Here is a 20,392-nt window from a genome sequence, read left to right as displayed (position 1 = left end):
TATTTCTCGTTTTCTCTCCAGTAAGAAGACAGAAGTAGCGGAGGAGGAAAAGGTCGTAGGAGGAGGAGAGGGAGAGATAGAAGGAGGAGAAGCAGAAGAACAAGGACAGGAAGAGGAAGTGAAGGTAAAGAGCGGACGTCTCACTCTTTCCTGTTGGAGGTGAATCCGTCTGACGGCTGTTTGTCTCTGCAGGTGGAAATGGATGAAGACACCGAGTACGAGGAGGAGGAGGAGGAGGAGGAACCTCCTGAAGGAGAAGAGGGTCAGTGGACACCTGAAGGAGACTTTGAGATGAAAGAACTTCATATCATGATTAGGATTATTCTTATTTACAGCTCTGTGAAATTAACAAATATCCGGTCCCCACGCCTCCCCACCTCTCCTCTCCTCTCCCCTCCTCTCCTCTCCCCTCCCCTCCCCTCCTCTCCTCCTCTCCTCTCCTCTCCTCTCCTCTCCCCACCTCTCCTCTCTCCTCTCCTCTCCCCTCCTCTCCTCTCCTCTCCTCTCAGATGCCGGAGTTCAATTAAAGATAGCCGACCTGGCTCCTCCTAAAGAGAAGGTGCTTCCAATCCCAGAAGGCAGTGCGTTCTTCTGCATGAGCAATACGAACCCGTAAGTCTGAAACATGGTCCACAGGTAGAACTGTTAGCGTTAGCATCAGCATGGCCCACCTGGTCCACAGGTAGAACTGTTAGCGTTAGCATCAGCATGGCCCACCTGGTCCACAGGTAGAACTGTTAGCGTTAGCATCAGCATGGCCCACCTGGTCCACAGGTAGAACTGTTAGCGTTAGCATCAGCATGGCCCACCTGGTCCACAGGTAGAACTGTTAGCGTTAGCATCAGCATGGCCCACCTGGTCCACAGGTAGAACTGTTAGCGTTAGCATCAGCATGGCCCACCTGGTCCACAGGTAGAACTGTCAGCGTGACCTAAACAACAGGTGGATGTGTGACTTAAGCCGACTTTCATTATCGTATCTTCAGTATTTTAGTTTGGTGTCAACAATATGAAGACGTTGATTATGAACAGGAAGTCATTTTCTCTCTCTCTCTGTCTGCAGCATCCGAGTGGCCTGTCACACTCTCATCCACCACCACATCTTCACCAACCTCATCCTCGTCTTCATCATCCTCAGCAGCTGCTCATTGGCGGCTGAGGATCCAATCAGAGCCCACTCCTTCAGGAACAACGTGAGTCTCAAAGCCACAACAGATCTTCTGGTTTCCTCTTTCTGTCCAGGCCGTGTGTCCTTATTGATAACTTGTATTGGTTATATTTAGTTTGATTTATACTTACTTTGGAATGAATATATTTATATAGTCATCAGCTTTTAGCGGTCGTAGGATCAACGTGTAGCTTCCGACTGCTGATGGAGAGACATGCTAACATGCTAGTCATGTGATCTCATGAAACGGTTGATTTGATAATTTCCTGTTGTGCAGAAAGGTTACATCACAAACAATCAAATTAAACAATATATAGCATAGTGGCTACGCTAATGAAGGCCGTAAGTTAAAGGGGGCTGACGGGAGAAACTGTGAGCCAATCAGAGTTGAATGTGTCAGTCACACCTCTGTGGTTTGAGCTAGGGGGTTGGGGGGGGGGGGGGGCTTCAGCAGATTACCCAGCAGAAGTGGGTCAGTGGCTAACCGGGTTAAAGAGGAAAAGTCAAAGAAACACATGGAGAGAAAATCACTGTTTACGGTCGGATCCTGTGCACGCACACGCACACACACACACGCACACGCACACACACACACACGCACACACACACACACACACACACACACACACACACACACACTGTGTGCAGCAGCTGGCTTCATGCAGGACTTAGCAATTAGCAGCAGCTGAGGAAAGAAATTACTTCTAACATACAATCAACACACGCACACACACACATACTGTATGTACATGCTCACACACATACACACATACTGTACACAGACACACAGGATGTGAACTCTGTACCTGGATGATGTCATTTCCATCTGTCCAAGTCCAACTGGTTTGTTTCGGTGTGAAACTCATTGAACAACCTGAACTCTGGTCAACCTTGGTCTGAATACATATAAGGGAGTGACCCAGGGAGCAGTGCATTGTGGGTTGAAGGTGACACATGTATCATGCAGAGGATCAACACGGAGTCCTCTAGTGGAAGGACAAATGGCCACATTGCGCCATGTGAGTGGCAGATGAAGCACCAGATGGCGTTTAGCTAACGTTGCTCCGTCATGTCACGGTGACGTCGTGTCCAGAAGACACTGGAGCTCGTCTGTGACGACGGTTAACCCCAAAAAGACAAATGATTTCACCTCTGAACAGCAGCGAGTTGACGGAACTACAGGTGTGTCACTATAGATAACAGCTGTGAGCTCATGACCTCACTATGACATCACCGTGACATCACTATGTAGCTAGTTGTCTTGGTACTTGTTGGTCTTGACTTGGTACTTGTTGGTCTTGACTTGGTACTTGTTGGTCTTGTCTTGGTACTTGTTGGTCTTGTCTTGGTACTTGTTGGTCTTGACTTGGTACTTGTTGGTCTTGACTTGGTACTTGTTGGTCTTGACTTGGTACTTGTTGGTCTTGACTTGGTACTTGTTGGTCTTGACTTGGTACTTGTTGGTCTTGACTTGGTACATGTTGGTCTTGACTTGGTACTTGTTGGTCTTGACTTGATACTTGTTGGTCTTGACTTGATACTTGTTGGTCTTGTCTTGGTACTTGTTGGTCTTGACTTGGTACTTGTTGGTCTTGACTTGGTACTTGTTGGTCTTGTCTTGGTACTTGTTGGTCTTGACTTGGTACTTGTTGGTCTTGACTTGGTACTTGTTGGTCTTGACTTGGTACTTGTTGGTCTTGACTTGGTACTTGTTGGTCTTGACTTGGTACTTGTTGGTCTTGACTTGGTACTTGTTGGTCTTGTCTTGGTACTTGTTGGTCTTGACTTGATACTTGTTGGTCTTGTCTTGGTACTTGTTGGTCTTGACTTGGTACTTTCTAATCTTGACTTGATACTTGTTGGTCTTGTCTTGGTACTTGTTGGTCTTGACTTGGTACTTGTTGGTCTTGACTTGGTACTTGTTGGTCTTGACTTGGTACTTGTTGGTCTTGACTTGGTACTTGTTGGTCTTGTCTTGGTACTTGTTGGTCTTGACTTGGTACTTGTTGGTCTTGACTTGGTACTTGTTGGTCTTGTCTTGGTACTTGTTGGTCTTGACTTGGTACTTGTTGGTCTTGACTTGGTACTTGTTGGTCTTGTCTTGGTACTTATTGGTCTTGACTTGATACTTGTTAGTCTTGACTTGGTACTTGTTGGTCTTGACTTGGTACTTGTTGGTCTTGACTTGGTACTTGTTGGTCTTGACTTGGTACTTGTTGGTCTTGACTTGGTACTTGTTGGTCTTGACTTGGTACTTGTTGGTCTTGACTTGGTACTTGTTGGTCTTGTCTTGATACTTGTTGGTCTTGACTTGCTTGGTCTTGTCTTGGTACTTGTTGGTCTTGACTTGGTACTTGTTGGTCTTGACTTGTTACTTGGTCTTGTCTTGGTACTTGTTGGTCTTGACTTGGTACTTGTTGGTCTTGACTTGGTACTTGTTGGTCTTGACTTGGTACTTGTTGGTCTTGACTTGGTACTTGTTGGTCTTGACTTGGTACTTGTTGATCTTGTCTTGGTAGGTGTTGATCCTGACATGGTACTTGTTGGACTTTGGATCATCAAGTCCTCAGTCTCAAGACCTACCCTTGTGTTTCTATGTGTAATGTAGGCAAAAGGCAATTAGTTCTTAGTATGATGTTTGTGTAGATGATTTGATGTTTGACTGACTACGCATCATTCTCCATCTTCACTGTGATTCTTCTGTAAAATAGAAACCCCCTCTTTCATCTTTGGATGATTGTTCTCTTCTTCTCTCTATGTGTGGCGCGGTCGATTTCTGTGTGACAGATGGCGGTTCACGGAGCGTTCCTCCACCCGGGCTCCTTCTGCAGGAACTGGTTCAACTTGTTGGATCTGCTGGTGGTCAGCGTCTCTTTGGTCTCCTTCTTCCTTCAGTGAGTATCAGATCTCCACGAGTGGTCATCTTCATCAGGACATAGTGAGAATACAAACCACGGTTAGTGTTGACAGGTTCAACATGTGAATGAAACTAAGAAGGTGTTTTAAAATTATGATACGCAACTATGATTTAGACAGCACGTCAATGTCCCCAATGAATCAATGTAAACAGCGTAGAAGGTTAAAAACTGATTAGCAGGAATGAGTGTGTGTGTGCTGCCCTCTGCTGGGGGAGAACAGCCACTACACCCCTCTGTCTCCATGGGACGCATGAGACTCAATGCCTGTTTGCTTCTGCAGCTCCAGTGCCATCTCAGTGGTGAAGATCCTTCGAGTCCTTCGAGTGCTGAGACCTCTGAGGGCCATCAACAGGGCCAAAGGACTGAAGGTAATGAACCCTGAGGGTAACGAACTCTGCGAGTAGAGTACCTAACTCTGTGTGTGTGTGTGTGTGTGTGTGTGTGTGTGTGTGTGTGTGTGTGTGTGTGTGTGTGTGTGTGTGTGTGTGTGTGTGTGTGTGTGTGTGTGTTGCAGCATGTGGTCCAGTGTGTGTTCGTGGCCATCAAGACAATAGGAAACATCATGATCGTCACAACGCTGCTGCAGTTCATGTTCGCCTGCATCGGAGTTCAGCTGTTCAAGGTGAGACGAGGAAGACGAAGAGGACTCTTCTTATTCTTCACTGTCTTTATTTGCTGTCTTTATTTGAGTCCAGATGTTGTTGTTGATCTTCAGTGTTCCTGCTTCTGTGTTTTTAGGGTAAATTCTATCGCTGCACAGACGAAGCCAAACACACTCCAGAACAGTGCAAGTAAGTATTCAACTCAGTGTGAAGTACTACTGACAGTACTATGACAGTGCTATGACAGTGCTATGACAGTGCTATTGACACTGTCAATAGCACTGTCCTAGTACTGTCAGTAGTACTGTCAATTTGACAGTACTACTGACAGTACTACTGACAGTACTACTGACAGTACTACTGACAGTACTACTGACAGTACTACTGACACTACTACTGACAGTACTACTGACAGTACAACTCTGTGTTCAGAGGGACCTTCGTGGTGTATAAAGATGGAGATGTGAACCATCCGATGGTCCGGGAGAGGATCTGGCTGAACAGCGACTTTAATTTTGACAACGTGCTGATGGGGATGATGGCGCTCTTCACCGTCTCCACCTTCGAGGGCTGGCCCGCGTGAGTCTTCAAATTAAACTTTGTCAACAGAGACAGAGCGTGAGAGTACAGGTGTTTGACCTCCTCCCTCCAGGCTGCTGTATAAAGCCATCGATGCCAACGGGGAGAACTCTGGACCCATCTACAACTACAGAGTGGAGATCTCCATCTTCTTCATCGTCTACATCATCATCATCGCCTTCTTCATGATGAACATCTTTGTGGGTTTCGTCATCATCACCTTCAGAGAGCAGGGAGAGCAGGAGTACAAGAACTGTGAGCTGGACAAGAACCAGGTAGGAAGGACAGGAAGTCAAAAATCTACAACTGTCCACCAGAGGACCTCAGCCAAAGAATGCTTCACGATGTTAGAACAGTAGTACATGATGAGTACAGTAAGCTAGTACATCAGTTTGTTGAGCACACTATGCTAACAGAGGAGTAAACTAGAACGGGCACTCGGTAGAGCGCATACCTTCGCATATCACAAGATTGGGCATTGAATTATGAACATTTTGGCATTAATTGCATGCCAATTAGATAGAAATTTACTGCGCTCTGGTAAAAAGAAGATTTTGACCTTTTCATGACCTTGACCTTTGACCCGGTTGATCCCAAAATCTAATCAAATGGTCCCCGGATAATAACCAATCATCCCACCAAATCTCATGCGATTCAAGAGGAGTTTGACCTTTTCATGACCTCCACCTTGACCTTTGACCCGATCGATCTCAAAATCTAATCAAATGGTCCCCCGATAATAACCAATCATCCCACCAAATAGCATGCGATTCCGTTTAATACTTTTTGAGTTATGCGAGTAACACGCATACAAATAAATAGATAAATACACAGCGATCAAAACACAACCTTCCGCATTTTCAATGCGACGGTAATGATGAGCACATTCTGTTAGTACAGTAGTACATGATGAGTACACTATGCTAGTAGTACACACTACTCTCCGTCTCCACAGCGTCAGTGTGTGGAGTTCGCCCTGAAGGCTCAGCCCCTGAAGCTCTACATCCCAAAGAACCCGATTCAGTTCAAGTTCTGGTCCATCGTCAACTCCACGGGCTTTGAGTACATCATGTTCGTGCTCATCCTGCTCAACACCGTCACGCTGGCGGTCCAGGTTTGTTATTAATAACAGTAACTGTACGGTGAACACAGAGGTGGCGCTGTGTGTGTTTGTTGTTGATAGTAATACGTGTGTGTGTTTGTTGTTGATAATAATACGTGTGTGTGTTTGTTGTTGATAGTAATACGTGTGTGTGTTTGTTGTTGATAGTAATACGTGTGTGTTTGTTGTTGATAATAATCGTGTGTGTGTTTGTTGTTGATAATGTCGTGTGTGTGTTTGTTGTTGATAGTAATACGTGTGTGTGTTTGTTGTTGATTAATACGTGTGTGTTTGTTGTTGATGATAATACGTGTGTGTTTGTTGTTGATAATACGTGTGTGTGTTTGTGTTGATAATACGTGTGTGTGTTTGTTGGATAATAACACGTGTGTGTTTGTTGTTGATAATAATACGTGTGTGTGTTTGTTGTTGATAATACGTGTGTGTTTGTTGTTGATAGTAATACGTGTGTTTGTTGTTGATAGTAATACGTGTGTGTTTGTTGTTGATAATAATACGTGTGTGTTTGTTGTTGATAATAATAATGTGTGTGTTTGTTGTTGATAATACGTGTGTTTGTTTGTTGATAATAATACGTGTGTTTGTTGTTGATAGTAATCGTGTGTGTGTTTGTTGATAATAATACGTGTGTGTTGTTGTTGATAATAATACGTGTGTGTTTGTTGTTGATAATATCGTGTGTGTTTGTTGTTGATAATATCGTGTGTGTGTTTGTTGTTGATAGTAATACGTGTGTGTGTTTGTTGTTGATAATACGTGTGTGTTTGTTGTTGATAGTAATACGTGTGTTTGTTGTTGATAATGTCGTGTGTGTTTGTTATTGATAATAATACGTGTGTGTGTTTGTTGTTGATAATGTGTGTGTGTTTGTTGTTGATAATAACGTGTGTGTTTGTTGTTGATAATAATGTGTGTTTGTTGTTGATAGTAATACGTGTGTGTTGTTGATAATAATATGTGTTTGTTGTTGATAAGTGTGTGTTTGTTGTTGATAATACGTGTGTGTGTTTATTGTTGATAATGTCGTGTGTATTTGTTGATAGTAATACGTGTTTATTGTTGATAATAATATCGTGTGTTGTTTATTGTTGATAATAGATAATATGTGTTTATTTTATTGATAGTAATACGTGTGTGTTTATTATTGATAATAATACGTGTGTGTTTGTTGTTGATAATAATACGTGTGTTTTTGTTGATATGTGTGTTTGTTGTTGATAATACGTGTGTGTGTTTTGTTGATAATGTCGTGTGTGTTTGTTGTTGATTAATACGTGTGTTTGTTGTTGATAATAGTGTGTTTTTGTTGATAATATCGTGTGTGTGTTTATTGTTGATAATCATCGTGTGTGTTTGTTGTTGATAAATACGTGTGTGTGTTTATTGTTGATAATGTCGTGTGTGTGTTTTTGTTGATAATATACGTGTGTGTTTGTTGTTGATAATACGTGTGTGTTTATTGTTGATAATACGTGTGTGTGTTTGTTGTTGATAATAATGTGTGTGTTTATTGTTAATAATGTTGTTGATAATACGTGTGTGTTTGTTGTTGATAGTAATACGTGTGTGTGTTTGTTGTTGATAATGTCGTGTGTGTTGTTGTTGATAATAATACGTGTGTGTGTTTGTTGTTGATAATAATACGTGTGTGTTTGTTGTTGATAATAATACGTGTGTGTGTTTGTTGTTGATAATAATACGTGTGTGTTTTGTTGTTGATAATAATGTGTGTGTTTTGTTGATAATAATACGTGTGTGTTTGTTGTTGATAGTAATACGTGTGTGTTTGTTGTTGATAATAATACGTGTGTGTGTTTGTTGTTGATAATAATACGTGTGTGTTTGTTGTTGATAATAATACGTGTGTGTTTGTTGTTGATAATAATACGTGTGTGTGTTTGTTGTTGATAATAACACGGTGTGTGTTTGTTGTTGATAATAATACGTGTGTGTTTGTTGTTGATAGTAATACGTGTGTGTTTGTTGTTGATATCGTGTGTGTGTTTATTGTTGATAATAATACGTGTGTGTTTGTTGTTGATAGTAACGTGTGTGTGTTTGTTGTTGATAGTAATACGTGTGTGTTTGTTGTTGATAAATACGTGTGTGTTTGTTGTTGATAGTAATACGTGTGTGTGTTTGTTGTTGATAATAATACGTGTGTGTTTGTTGTTGATAGTAACGTGTGTGTTTTGTTGTTGATAATAATACGTGTGTGTGTTTGTTGTTGATAAATACGTGTGTTTGTTGTTGATAATAATACGTGTGTGTTTTGTTGTTGATAATAATACGTGTGTGTTTGTTGTTGATAATAATGTGTGTGTGTTTGTTGTTGATAGTAATGTGTGTGTTTGTTGTTGATAGTAATCGTGTGTGTTTGTTGTTGATAATAATACGTGTGTGTTTGTTGTTGATAATAACGTGTGTGTTTGTTGTTGATAATAATAATGTGTGTGTTTGTTGTTGATAATAATACGTGTGTGTTTGTTGTTGATAATAATACGTGTGTGTTTTTGTTGATAATAATACGTGTGTGTTTGTTGTTGATAATAATACGTGTGTGTGTTTGTTGTTGATAATAATACGTGTGTGTTTGTTGTTGATAATAATACGTGTGTGTTTTGTTGTTGATAATAATACGTGTGTGTTTGTTGTTGATAGTAATATGTGTGTGTTTGTTGATAATAATACGTGTGTTTGTTGTTGATAATAATACGTGTGTGTTTGTTGTTGATAATAATCGTGTGTGTTTGTTGTTGATAATAATACGTGTGTGTTTGTTGTTGATAATAATACGTGTGTGTGTTTGTTGTTGATAGTAATACGTGTGTGTGTTTGTTGTTGATAGTAATACGTGTGTGTTTGTTGTTGATAGTAATACGTGTGTTTGTTGTTGATAGTAATACGTGTGTGTGTTTGTTGTTGATAATAATACGTGTGTGTGTTTGTTGTTGATAGTAATACGTGTGTGTGTTTGTTGTTGATAATAATACGTGTGTGTGTTTGTTGTTGATAATAATACGTGTGTGTGTTTGTTGTTGATAATGTCGTGTGTGTGTTTGTTGTTGATAATAATACGTGTGTGTTTTGTTGTTGATAATATCGTGTGTGTTTGTTGTTGATAATACGTGTGTGTGTTTGTTGTTGATAATAATACGTGTGTGTGTTTGTTGTTGATAGTAATACGTGTGTGTGTTTGTTGTTGATAGTAATACGTGTGTGTTTGTTGTTGATAATAATACGTGTGTGTGTTTGTTGTTGATAATAATACGTGTGTGTGTTTGTTGTTGATAGTAATACGTGTGTGTGTTTGTTGTTGATAGTAATACGTGTGTGTTTGTTGTTGATAGTAATACGTGTGTGTGTTTGTTGTTGATAGTAATACGTGTGTGTGTTTGTTGTTGATAGTAATACGTGTGTGTGTTTGTTGTTGATAGTAATACGTGTGTGTGTTTGTCCCGCAGCATTACGAGCAGTCGAAGCACTTCAGCCACATCATGGACATTCTCAACATGGTGTTCACCGGCCTCTTCACGGCGGAGATGCTGTTGAAGCTGCTGGCTCTCCGACTCAGGGTGAGGAAAACAAACGCACCGTTCGATGCCCCAGAGGGCTGTATGTAAACACCTCAATATCATCGTCATCATAGTGGGTTTATTCTGGTCCTCCGTGAGGTCACTTCCTGTTTGTCTTCTGTCTCTAAAAGTCACCCTTGTCCTCCGTGAGATCACTTCCTGCTTGTCTTCTGTCTCTAAACAGCGCACTGGTCACTTCCTGTTTGTCTTCTGTCTCTAAATGGCGCTCTGGTCCTCCGTGAGGTCACTTCCTGTTTGTCTTTTGTCTCTACACATCACCCTTGTCCTCTGTGAGATCACTTCCTGTTTGTCTTTTATCTCTAAACGGCGCTCTGGTCACTTCCTGTTTGTCTTCTGTCTCTAAACGGCGCTCTGGTCACTTCCTGTTTGTCTTTTGTCTCTAAACGTCACCCTTGTCCTCTGTGAGATCACTTCCTGTTTGTCTTTTGTCTCTAAACGGCGCTCCGGTCACTTCCTGTTTGTCTTCTGTCTCTAAACGGCGCTCTGGTCACTTCCTGTTTGTCTTCTGTCTCTAAACGGCGCTCTGGCCACTTCCTGTTTGTCTTCTGTCTCTAAACGGCGCTCTGGTCACTTCCTGTTTGTCTTCTGTCTCTAAATGGCGCTCTGGTCACTTCCTGTTTGTCTTTTGTCTCTAAACGTCACCCTTGTCCTCTGTGAGATCACTTCCTGTTTGTCTTTTGTCTCTAAACGGCGCTCCGGTCACTTCCTGTTTGTCTTCTGTCTCTAAACGGCGCTCTGGTCACTTCCTGTTTGTCTTCTGTCTCTAAATGGCGCTCTGGTCACTTCCTGTTTGTCTTCTGTCTCTAAACGGCGCTCTGGTCACTTCCTGTTTGTCTTCTGTCTCTAAACGGCGCTCTGGTCACTTCCTGTTTGTCTTCTGTCTCTAAACGGCGCTCTGGTCACTTCCTGTTTGTCTTCTGTCTCTAAACGGCGCCCTCGTCCTCTTGTCTCTGCAGCATTACTTCGTGGACGCGTGGAACTCGTTCGACGCTCTCATCGTAGTTGGCAGCGTCGTCGACATCGTGGTCACTGAGTTCAGCGTGAGTCCTCGAACGCACCACAGTCACATGATCATTCAACAGCATTAACATTCATCAGTTATATTTCACAATATAATATATAACAATATAAAGTCGGTGGCACTTTGACTCTAAGTGAAAATATGCTTGTTGATATCCTCAGGCCGTGACATGTACATAAGTATTTTAATAATTATTATAATAATTATGATTTAAATTATTATTAAAATGATTTAAATATTATTACTCATTATTATTATTATTATTATTATTATTATTATTATTATTATCATTATTATATTGATACTGATGCATTTCTGTATTTGCACCATATTCAATATTTTACTTTATTAAATTTTTCACACATCTGTTTTATTTCTTATATTTTGTGACAATGTGACAAATAAAACGTTTTTAGATTTATATCGTACTGATGAAGATGACGATGATGAGCTCTTCTCCCTGTCTGTCTCTCAGAGTGGGGAAGACAGCTCTCGGGTGTCGATCACCTTTTTCCGCCTGTTTCGAGTGATGCGATTGGTCAAGCTGCTGAGCAAAGGGGAGGGGATTCGTACACTTCTGTGGACTTTCATCAAATCACTGCAGGTCAGGGAAGAGGCCAACGCTAGGGGGCGGGGCCAACGCTAGGGGGCGGGGCCAACGAGAGCAACAGTCTAACCTCTTCCTGTCTGTCTTCAGGCTCTGCCGTACGTCGCTCTGCTCATCGCCATGATCTTCTTCATCTACGCCGTCATCGGGATGCAGGTGAGGCCACACCCTCTGAGGACTTCTATACAACCAGGAGTCGCCCCCTGGTGGTCAGGAGAGAGAATGCAGCTTTAACACATGAAGCGTAGACTTTGATTCTCTCTCTCTCTCTCTCTCTCAGACCTTTGGGAAAGTAGCCATGCAGGCTCACACTCAGATCAACAGAAACAACAACTTCCAGACATTTCCTCAGGCTGTTCTCCTCCTCTTCAGGTCAGATCCTCCTCCTCCTCCTCCTCCTCCTCTAGAGTTCTGTTTCTAATCCGTCTCAACAACTTAAAGAACTGTTCTATTAAAATATTATAATATGTATCATGTAGCACACATCATGTAACACATGTGTGTGTGTGTGTGTGTGTGCAGGTGTGCGACAGGTGAGGCCTGGCAGGAGATCATGCTGGCCAGTCTTCCAGGTAAACGCTGTGACCCGGAGTCGGACTACGAACCCGGAGAAGAGTTCAGCTGCGGAAGCAACTTTGCCATCGTATACTTCATCAGCTTCTTCATGTTGTGTGCTTTCCTGGTGAGAACACACACACACACACAGTCACACACACACACACACACAGTCACACACACACACACACACTGACTAAGTGTGTGTCCTTCAGATCATTAACCTGTTTGTCGCCGTCATCATGGACAACTTTGACTATCTGACGCGTGATTGGTCGATTCTGGGATCGCATCACCTGGATGAGTTCAAGAGGATCTGGTCCGAATACGATCCAGAGGCCAAGTATGTTTGTGCTACTTCAAAAGGCTAGCCTAGCTTAGCACAAAGACTTGAAGTAGGGGGAAACTGATAGCCTAGCTTAGCACAAAGACTTGAAGTAGGGGGAAACTGCTAGCCTAGCTTAGCACAAAGAGTTGGTGTAGGGGGAAACTGCTAGCCTAGCTTAGCACAAAGACTTGGAGTAGGGGGAAACTGCTAGCTTAGCTTAGCACAAAGACTGGGAGTAGGGGGAAACTGCTAGCTCAGCAAAAAAAGGCTGAAAGCAAGGGGAAACTACGACCCTAGCTTAGCAAAAAGACTCAAAGAAAGGGGAAGCTGCTAGCCTAGCTTAGAACAATGACTCAAGCAGGGGGATAGATGCTAATATCTCTGTATTTTTTTTGTATTTTGATATTATTGTATTCTACATTTTATTTTATATTTCCTGTCATATTAAACACCTTGACATGAGATAATATGTGGTTATTTGTTTGTATATTGTATATATATATGTATATATATATACATATATATATGTATATATACAAATATATATATGTATATATCTATATATAATATATATGTACATATATTGTGTACTCTTCCTTCAGGGGTCGAATCAAACACCTGGACGTTGTGGCTTTGCTCCGGAGGATTCAGCCTCCTCTGGGCTTCGGGAAGCTGTGTCCTCACAGAGTGGCTTGTAAGGTGAGTACACAGACTAGTACTATACTACTGTAGTATTATACACACGAGTACTATACTACTGTACTATTATACACACACGAGTACTATACTACTGTACTATTATACACACACGAGTACTATACTACTGTAGTATTATACACGTATGGAGTACTATACTAATACAGTATTATACACACATGGAGTACTATACTACTGTAGTATTATAAATATATTAAGTGGGTACTTTTATTCATATCAGGCCATAAAACTCACATAATATATGTTGTAAAATGATGTAAAGATCTTTTCCTCCTCCTCTTCCTGCTCCTCTTTCTACTCTTCTTCCTGCTCCTCGTCCCCGTTCCTCTACCTGCTCCTCCTCTTGCTCCTGCTCCTCTCCCTGCTCCTCTTCCTCAGCGCCTCGTGACCATGAACATGCCTCTGAACGCTGACGGCATGGTGACCTTTAACGCCACGCTCTTCGCTCTGGTTCGCACCGCCCTCAAGATCAAGACTGAAGGTATCTGATTGGTCCTCAGTGACGCCATTAAGACTGAAGGTATCTGATTGGTCCTCAGTTACGCCATTAAGACTGAAGGTATCTGATTGGTCCTCAGTGACGCCATTAAGACTGAAGGTATCTGATTGGTCCTCAGTTACGCCATTAAGACTGAAGGTATCTGATTGGTCCTCAGTGACGCCATTAAGACTGAAGGTATCTGATTGGTCCTCAGTGACGCCATTAAGACTGAAGGTATCTGATTGGTCCTCAGTTACGCCATTAAGACTGAAGGTATCTCATTGGTCCTCAGTTACGCCATTAAGACTGAAGGTATCTGATTGGTCCTCAGTTACGCCATTAAGACTGAAGGTATCTGATTGGTCCTCAGTTACGCCATTAAGACTGAAGGTATCTGATTGGTCCTCAGTTACGCCATTAAGACTGAAGGTATCTCATTGGTCCTCAGTTACGCCATTAAGACTGAAAGGTTCAGTATTTACACGCATGTTAGTAGGTCGGTATTTAAGTAGGTTAGTATGTTATTATGTTCGTAGTTAGGTATGTTAAGTATGTTAGTAGTTAAATATGTTAGTAGTTAAGTAGGTAAGTAGTTCAATATGTTAGTAGTTAAGTATGTTAGTAGTTAAGTAGGTTATGAGTTAAGTAGGTTAATAGTTAAGTAGGTTAATAGTTAAGTATGTTAGTAGTTAAGTATGTTTGTAGTTAAGTAGGTTAATAGTTAAGTAGGTTAGTAGTTAAGTAGGTTATGAGTTAAGTAGGTTCATAGTTAAGTAGGTTAATAGTTAAGTATGTTAGTAGTTAAGTAGGTTAATAGTTAAGTAGGTTAATTGTTAAGTAGGTTAGTAGTTAAGTATGTTAGTAGTTAAGTAGGTTATGAGTTAAGTAGGTTAATAGTTAAGTATGTTAGAAGTTAAGTAGGTTAATAGTTAAGTAGGTTAATAGTTAAGTAGGTTAATAGTTAAGTAGGTTAATAGTTAAGTAGGTTAATAGTTAAGTATGTTAGTAGTTAAGTAGGTTAATAGTTAAGTAGGTTAATAGTTAAGTATGTTAATAGTTAAGTAGGTTCGTATGTTATGTTATTATGTTAGTAGTTAGGTATGTTAAGTATGTTAGTAGGTTAGTAGTTCAATAGGTTAGTAGTTAAATATGTTAATAGTTAAGTATGTTAGTAGGTAAGTATATTAGTATTTTACTATGTTAGTATGCAGGTATATTAGTATTTTAGTATAATAGCATATTAGAATATTAGTATTTTAGTATGTACATCTATTAGTACAATAGTCTATCAGTATATTATTACTTTTTGCATTTTGGATTATTAGCATATATGTACATTAGTATGTTAGTATGTTGTTTGGCGTTATGATTTATTCATGTGATGTCATGAACTGATAAAGCAATTTATATCTGGCCCGCCCACTGCGTGCTGTTGCTAGGTAACCCTGAGCAGGAGAACGAGGAGCTGAGGGGGATCATCAAGAAGATCTGGAAGAGAATGAAACCAAAACTACTGGATGAAGTAATACCACAGCATGAAGGTACTAATACTACAACAAATACTACTTGTACGAGTATGACAACAACACGACCAACATTTATACAAAAACTACTACTACTACACATCCTAGTACGACAAGAACATACTATAGTACCAGTACTACATACATTCTACTAAAACTAATCGTACTACATACACACTACTACTCGTAGTACTGCTGATACGTGAGTAAGTACTCGCTCCGTATTCTTTGCAGAGGAGGAAGTGACCGTCGGGAAGTTTTACGCAACTTTCCTGATTCAGGATTACTTCAGGAAGTTCAGGAAGAGGAAAGAGAAAGGAGACCTGGCGGAGTCTGAGGCCCCCAACCCGTCTGCCATCCAGGTCTGTCTGTCTGCCTGTCTGTCTCTCTCTCTTTCTGTCTCTCTGTCTGTCTGTCTCTCTCTCTCTGTCTCTCTTTCTGTCTCTCTGTCTGTCTGTCTCTCTCTCTGTCTCTCTCTCTCTGTCTCTCTCTCTGTCTCTCTCTCTGTCTCTCTCTCTCTGTCTCTCTGTCTGTCTCTCTCTCTGTCTGTCTCTGTCTCTCTTTCTGTCTCTCTGTCTGTCTGTCTCTCTCTCTCTGTCTCTCTCTCTGTCTCTCTGTCTCTCTCTCTCTCTCTCTCTCTCTCTCTCTCTCTCAGTTCACGCTGAGCGTCAGAGTGACAGGGTGTGTGATTGAGAGCTGCGGAGCGTTTGTCTGTGTGTTTCTCTCTTCTCTATTCTTTCATAGTTGTTTGTATTTAGTTTATGTGGTGTATTAGTTGGGTTTCACAGTAGTTTAATTTGTTTGGTGGTTATTTGGGTTTTTCTCTGGGTGTCTTCCCGCTGCCGGTGCCTCACCGGGCTCGGTGCGTGGCAGAAATGTTTGCACCGATTCCCCCCCCGCTGCTCACGAGGAGACACGGGATTAAGATCTCCGGTGACTCCTCGTGCAGCGTGGAGGAATTGGCTCGGGCAGTCGGGAAGAAGGTCGGGTTCAGCAGCGTGAAGTCCGCCGGCAAGATGAACGGCTCGGTCGTGATCTTCCTGGATCAGGTGGGAAGGTGAGCCAAGTGGTAGAGGAGGGTCTCTCGGTGGGAGATTTGTTTGTGCAGGTGTTTCCGCTGGATCAGCCGTCCACCAGAGTCCTCGTTTCAAACGTCCCTCCGCTCATCTCCGATGAGTTTCTCAGCAGAGAGCTCTCCCGGCACGGAAAACTGGTCTCCCCGATGAGAGAGATCTCATCGGGGTTCAAGGAGAGCGAGATGAAGCACATCATGAGTCATCGTAGATCGGTTTATATGATACTCAACGACCGGAGCGCGGAGTTAAACCTGCGCTTCAGCGTCAGAGTAGATGATTTCAACTATAACGTCTACGCGTCTTCATCGGCGATGAAGTGCTTTCATTGCGGGGAGGAGGGGCACACCGCGAGGGTCTGCTCGAAGCGCGGCGACCCTGCGCCAGCTGGTCCGGGCGGCTCGGGTCCGTCCGGAGCGCCGCGTCGCGCTACACCAGCATGGGGCGCCGCTAGTGCGGCGGCTGCGGCAGCAGGGATTGCAACCGCAACGTCTCTGAGAGGAGACGCTGCCGGAGCGCCGGTAGGCGCTGCGGCTGCGGGGCCGCCGATTCCAGCGGAGAGCGCGGCGAGCGGCGTCACTGCTGCTGTATCTGACACACATGTGGTGAGTATGAATGAGGGAGTGAGTGATGGTGGTGATGGTGGCGATGGGGGTAAGGGTGGTGAGGGGGGGGAAGAGGGTGGGGAGGCTGGACAGGGCAGTGAGAAGCAGGCTGTGGGTGGAGTAGGGAGCGACGAGAAAAAAGGAAAAGCGGACCAAGAAAATGGAGGGGATGTGGGGGGATCTGCCAAGAGCAGTGGGGTAGAGGCTGTGGGTGAGGTGGGAAGTGGGGAGGAGGAAGGAAAACAAGAAAAGAAGGGGAAAAACAAACAAAAAGATTAAAAACAACAAAAAATATTGGTGATGGTGGTGATGGTGGCACGGGCTTAGAGGTGGAAGTGGGAGTGGGGTGGAGAATAATGAGGAAAGTGGGAAAGAGGAGGAAAAGGGAAATAAAGACGAGGACAAGGGTGGTGAGAAGCCCATAGAGGGGGTAGGGCAGGTGGGTGGAGGCGAAGAGGTGGAGGAGGACGGTGCAGAGGAAGAGGGGGCGGAGCAGGTAGAGATGGATGAGGAGGAAGCAGGGGGGCAGAAAGGAGCCCCAAAAAGAAAGAAGAGCGGCCAGAGTGCCGGCAGCGAGGCCAAGGCCAGCAGGGTGGAGGAGAGGAGGAGGAGTCAAGGGGCGGGGCCGGTGGAGGACAGCAGTGATGAGGAGGGGGCAGACGACAGCGACTCTCCTCTAATTTTAACAAACAGTCAAGCTCAAAAACTTCATACAGTGGATGAAATAAGCCAGTTTTTACACAGAACCAAAACAAAAAGGAAAGTGGAGGTCAGGGATCACTTCCCTGACCTCGTGAACTTTGTACAGTCTTGCCGATATTATATGAAAAAGAAAAAGTTTGAAAAGCAAGAGGTTTTTAGGATTAAAAAGATTTTACTCAAAGTAAAGGAGTGCATCCAGCAGGGGGAGGTGGAGAGCTCCAATGTGGGTTTTATTTGATTTGTTGATTTTAAGTTTTATTTGTTTTTTAAACTCTTTTCTTTTAATGAACACATTCAGAGTCGGAGTTTTAAACGTAAATGGAGCGAGGGACAGTAAGAAGAGAACATCTATTTATGAATTTAACAAGATGAAAGCCAACGATGTTCTCTTCTTACAAGAGACGCACAGCGACAGCACCAACGAGGCGGACTGGAGGAGGGAGTGGGGGGGGGAAGTCCTCCTGAGCCACAACACCAACCTCAGCGGAGGAGTGGGCTTCCTCTTCTCCAGGGCCTTCAGCCCGCGGTCACTGGAGGTCAAACACATCGTGGAGGGGAGGCTGTTCTTTGTGAAAGCACGGTTCGACCTTTTTAATGTTGTTTTAATTAATGTCTATGCTCCAACAACCGGGGCAGAGAGGAAGCTGTTTTTATCCAAAATTAATGATGTTTTAAATGACTGTGCCTCGGAGGATTTTTTATTCTTGGGGGGGGATTTTAACTGCACAGAGGATGATTTTAAAGACAGAAATCACACAGAGCCACATCCAGCTTCACAGCAGGTGCTGAGGAGGCTGGTCCATTCTCATGGCCTGGTGGACGTGTGGAGAAGGATGCATCCGGACTGCCGACAGTACACATGGTCCCACGTTAGGGAGGGAAGGATCTCCTCAGCCAGGTTAGACCGTATTTATGTTTTTAAGCACCATTTTAGTATTTTTAAAATGTGCAGCATTGTTCCGGCTGGTTTTACTGATCACTCTTTGGTTTTATGTCATGTTTTTATTAGGAACTTTTACCCAGGAGGCATATTGGCATTTTAATACAGTTTTAACTTTCGATAGGAGTTTTAGAGAGGTGTTGTTTTATTTTTGGGGCATTTTAGGCTGAGGAAGAGTGATTTTAATAATCTTAGGCAGTGGTGGGACCGTGGTAAGGTAGAAATTAAGCTCCTTTGTCAGCAGCACACTTTCAACGTCACTAGAGACGTCACCAGATCTATGAAGGACCTGGAGACTGAGATAGTGGACCTAGAAAGTTTGAGCGAGTCCACAGGAGATCGAGGACATATTGAAGTCCTCAAAAGTAAAAAGCGGCTCTCGCCGACCTGTTCGGGTTAGAGTACAAGGCGCACTGGTCAGGTCCCGATTCCAGACCATCGCGAGATGGACACTCCTCTAGCTTCTTCTTCGGCCTGGAGAAGAGGAGTGGGCAGGCGAGTGATCCACTCACTGCTGACGGACGAGGGCAGCCGGTTGTGGAGCCAAGCCAGATTCGGAAGTGAGCGGTGGGGTTTTACCTCCCTTTATGCCACTGAGTATAGGGAGGAGGGAGAGTCGGCGGAGGGGCTCTGTGGGGAGCTGCCTCAGGTCTCCGAGGAGACTAATGAGGAGCTCGACAGACCCATAACCCCCCAAGAGCTGAAAGCTGCCCTGCAGGAATGCAGGAGGCGCGCCCGGATCGACGGCCTCCCCGCTGAGTTTTACAAGAAATACTGGGATGTCCTCGGAAGGGACATCCTAGACGTCTTCAACGAGAGTCTGGCCTCTGGTTCCATGCCGATGTCCTGCCGGAGGGCAGTGCTGACGCTACTGCCAAAAAAGGAAACCCGCAGGATATCGGTAACTGGCGCCCTGTGTCTCTGCTGTGTGTGGATTACAAGCTTCTGTCCAGGGTCCTGGCCTCCAGGCTGAGGGGAGCTATGGAGCAGGTCCTCCATCGGGACCAGACCTACTGTGTGCCCGGCAGGTCCATGGTGGATAACGTCCACCTCATTCGGGATGTTTTGGAGGTCTCCAGCTCGTTGGGTATGGATACTGGTCTGATTTCTCTAGATCAGGAAAAGGCTTTTGACCGCGTTGAACACGGCTTCCTCTGGAAAGTTCTGGTGAAGTTTGGGTTCAGCGCTGGTTTCATAGCTAAGATCAAGGTGTTGTACAGTAATGTTGAGAGTGTGCTGAAGATAAACGGCAGGCTGTGTGCTCCTTTTAGAGTGAGTAGAGGGGTCCGGCAGGGCTGTGCTCTGTCCGGGATGCTCTACGCACTCTCCCTCGAGCCCCTCCTCATTAAAATACGCTCTAGCCTACATGGTTTGGTTTTACCTGGTTTTAATGGAAGAATGATTTTATCGGCATATGCCGACGACGTCGTTGTTTTTATTAAAAGCCAAAAAGATGTAAACCTTTTAAATCAAATAGTACATGATTTTAGCACGGCATCATCAGCGAGGGTGAACTGGAAGAAAAGCGAAGCCCTCGCTGTGGGGGAGTGGCGTGGCGGCCTCCCGGTTCTTCCACAAAAACTCATATGGAAGACGGACGGTTTTAAATATTTAGGAATATACCTGGGGAAACCGAGCATGGTCCAGAAGAACTGGGAGGGCGTCACAGAGAAGATAGAGGGGAAACTTTCCAAGTGGAAGTGGCTGCTCCCCCAGATGTCTTTTAAAGGTAGAGTACTGGTTTTAAACAATCTTATTGCATCCCAACTGTGGCACAGGTTGACCTGTTTAGACCCTCCCTCGGGCTTCTTAGCCAACATACAAAAGAAGATGGTGGATTTCTTTTGGGAGGGTC

The 20,392-nt window shown here is 43.6% G+C and overlaps 1 protein-coding gene across 1 annotated transcript in view; it reads left to right on the top strand.

Moving 5' to 3' along the window:
* cacna1fb (calcium channel, voltage-dependent, L type, alpha 1F subunit) overlaps nucleotides 1–20,392 on the top strand; it is a 55,946-nt gene that overhangs the window by 30,232 nt on the left and 5,322 nt on the right. The window contains 23 exon segments of the mRNA XM_056422011.1: nucleotides 22–124; nucleotides 193–262; nucleotides 510–612; nucleotides 1,063–1,192; nucleotides 3,814–3,874; nucleotides 3,953–4,061; nucleotides 4,366–4,453; nucleotides 4,600–4,707; nucleotides 4,824–4,876; nucleotides 5,120–5,266; nucleotides 5,340–5,541; nucleotides 6,222–6,380; nucleotides 9,854–9,964; nucleotides 10,942–11,025; nucleotides 11,482–11,610; nucleotides 11,704–11,769; nucleotides 11,894–11,985; nucleotides 12,136–12,295; nucleotides 12,384–12,511; nucleotides 13,099–13,195; nucleotides 13,592–13,694; nucleotides 15,134–15,235; nucleotides 15,452–15,579. Of these exon segments, the coding sequence (XP_056277986.1) occupies nucleotides 22–124; nucleotides 193–262; nucleotides 510–612; nucleotides 1,063–1,192; nucleotides 3,814–3,874; nucleotides 3,953–4,061; nucleotides 4,366–4,453; nucleotides 4,600–4,707; nucleotides 4,824–4,876; nucleotides 5,120–5,266; nucleotides 5,340–5,541; nucleotides 6,222–6,380; nucleotides 9,854–9,964; nucleotides 10,942–11,025; nucleotides 11,482–11,610; nucleotides 11,704–11,769; nucleotides 11,894–11,985; nucleotides 12,136–12,295; nucleotides 12,384–12,511; nucleotides 13,099–13,195; nucleotides 13,592–13,694; nucleotides 15,134–15,235; nucleotides 15,452–15,579 (2,533 nt within the window).

This window comes from Pseudoliparis swirei, chromosome 9 (assembly GCF_029220125.1).
Source record: "Pseudoliparis swirei isolate HS2019 ecotype Mariana Trench chromosome 9, NWPU_hadal_v1, whole genome shotgun sequence".
NCBI lineage: Eukaryota > Metazoa > Chordata > Actinopteri > Perciformes > Liparidae > Pseudoliparis > Pseudoliparis swirei.
Note: the sequence above shows the minus strand (reverse complement) of the source record. Positions and strands in the feature narration are given on the sequence as shown.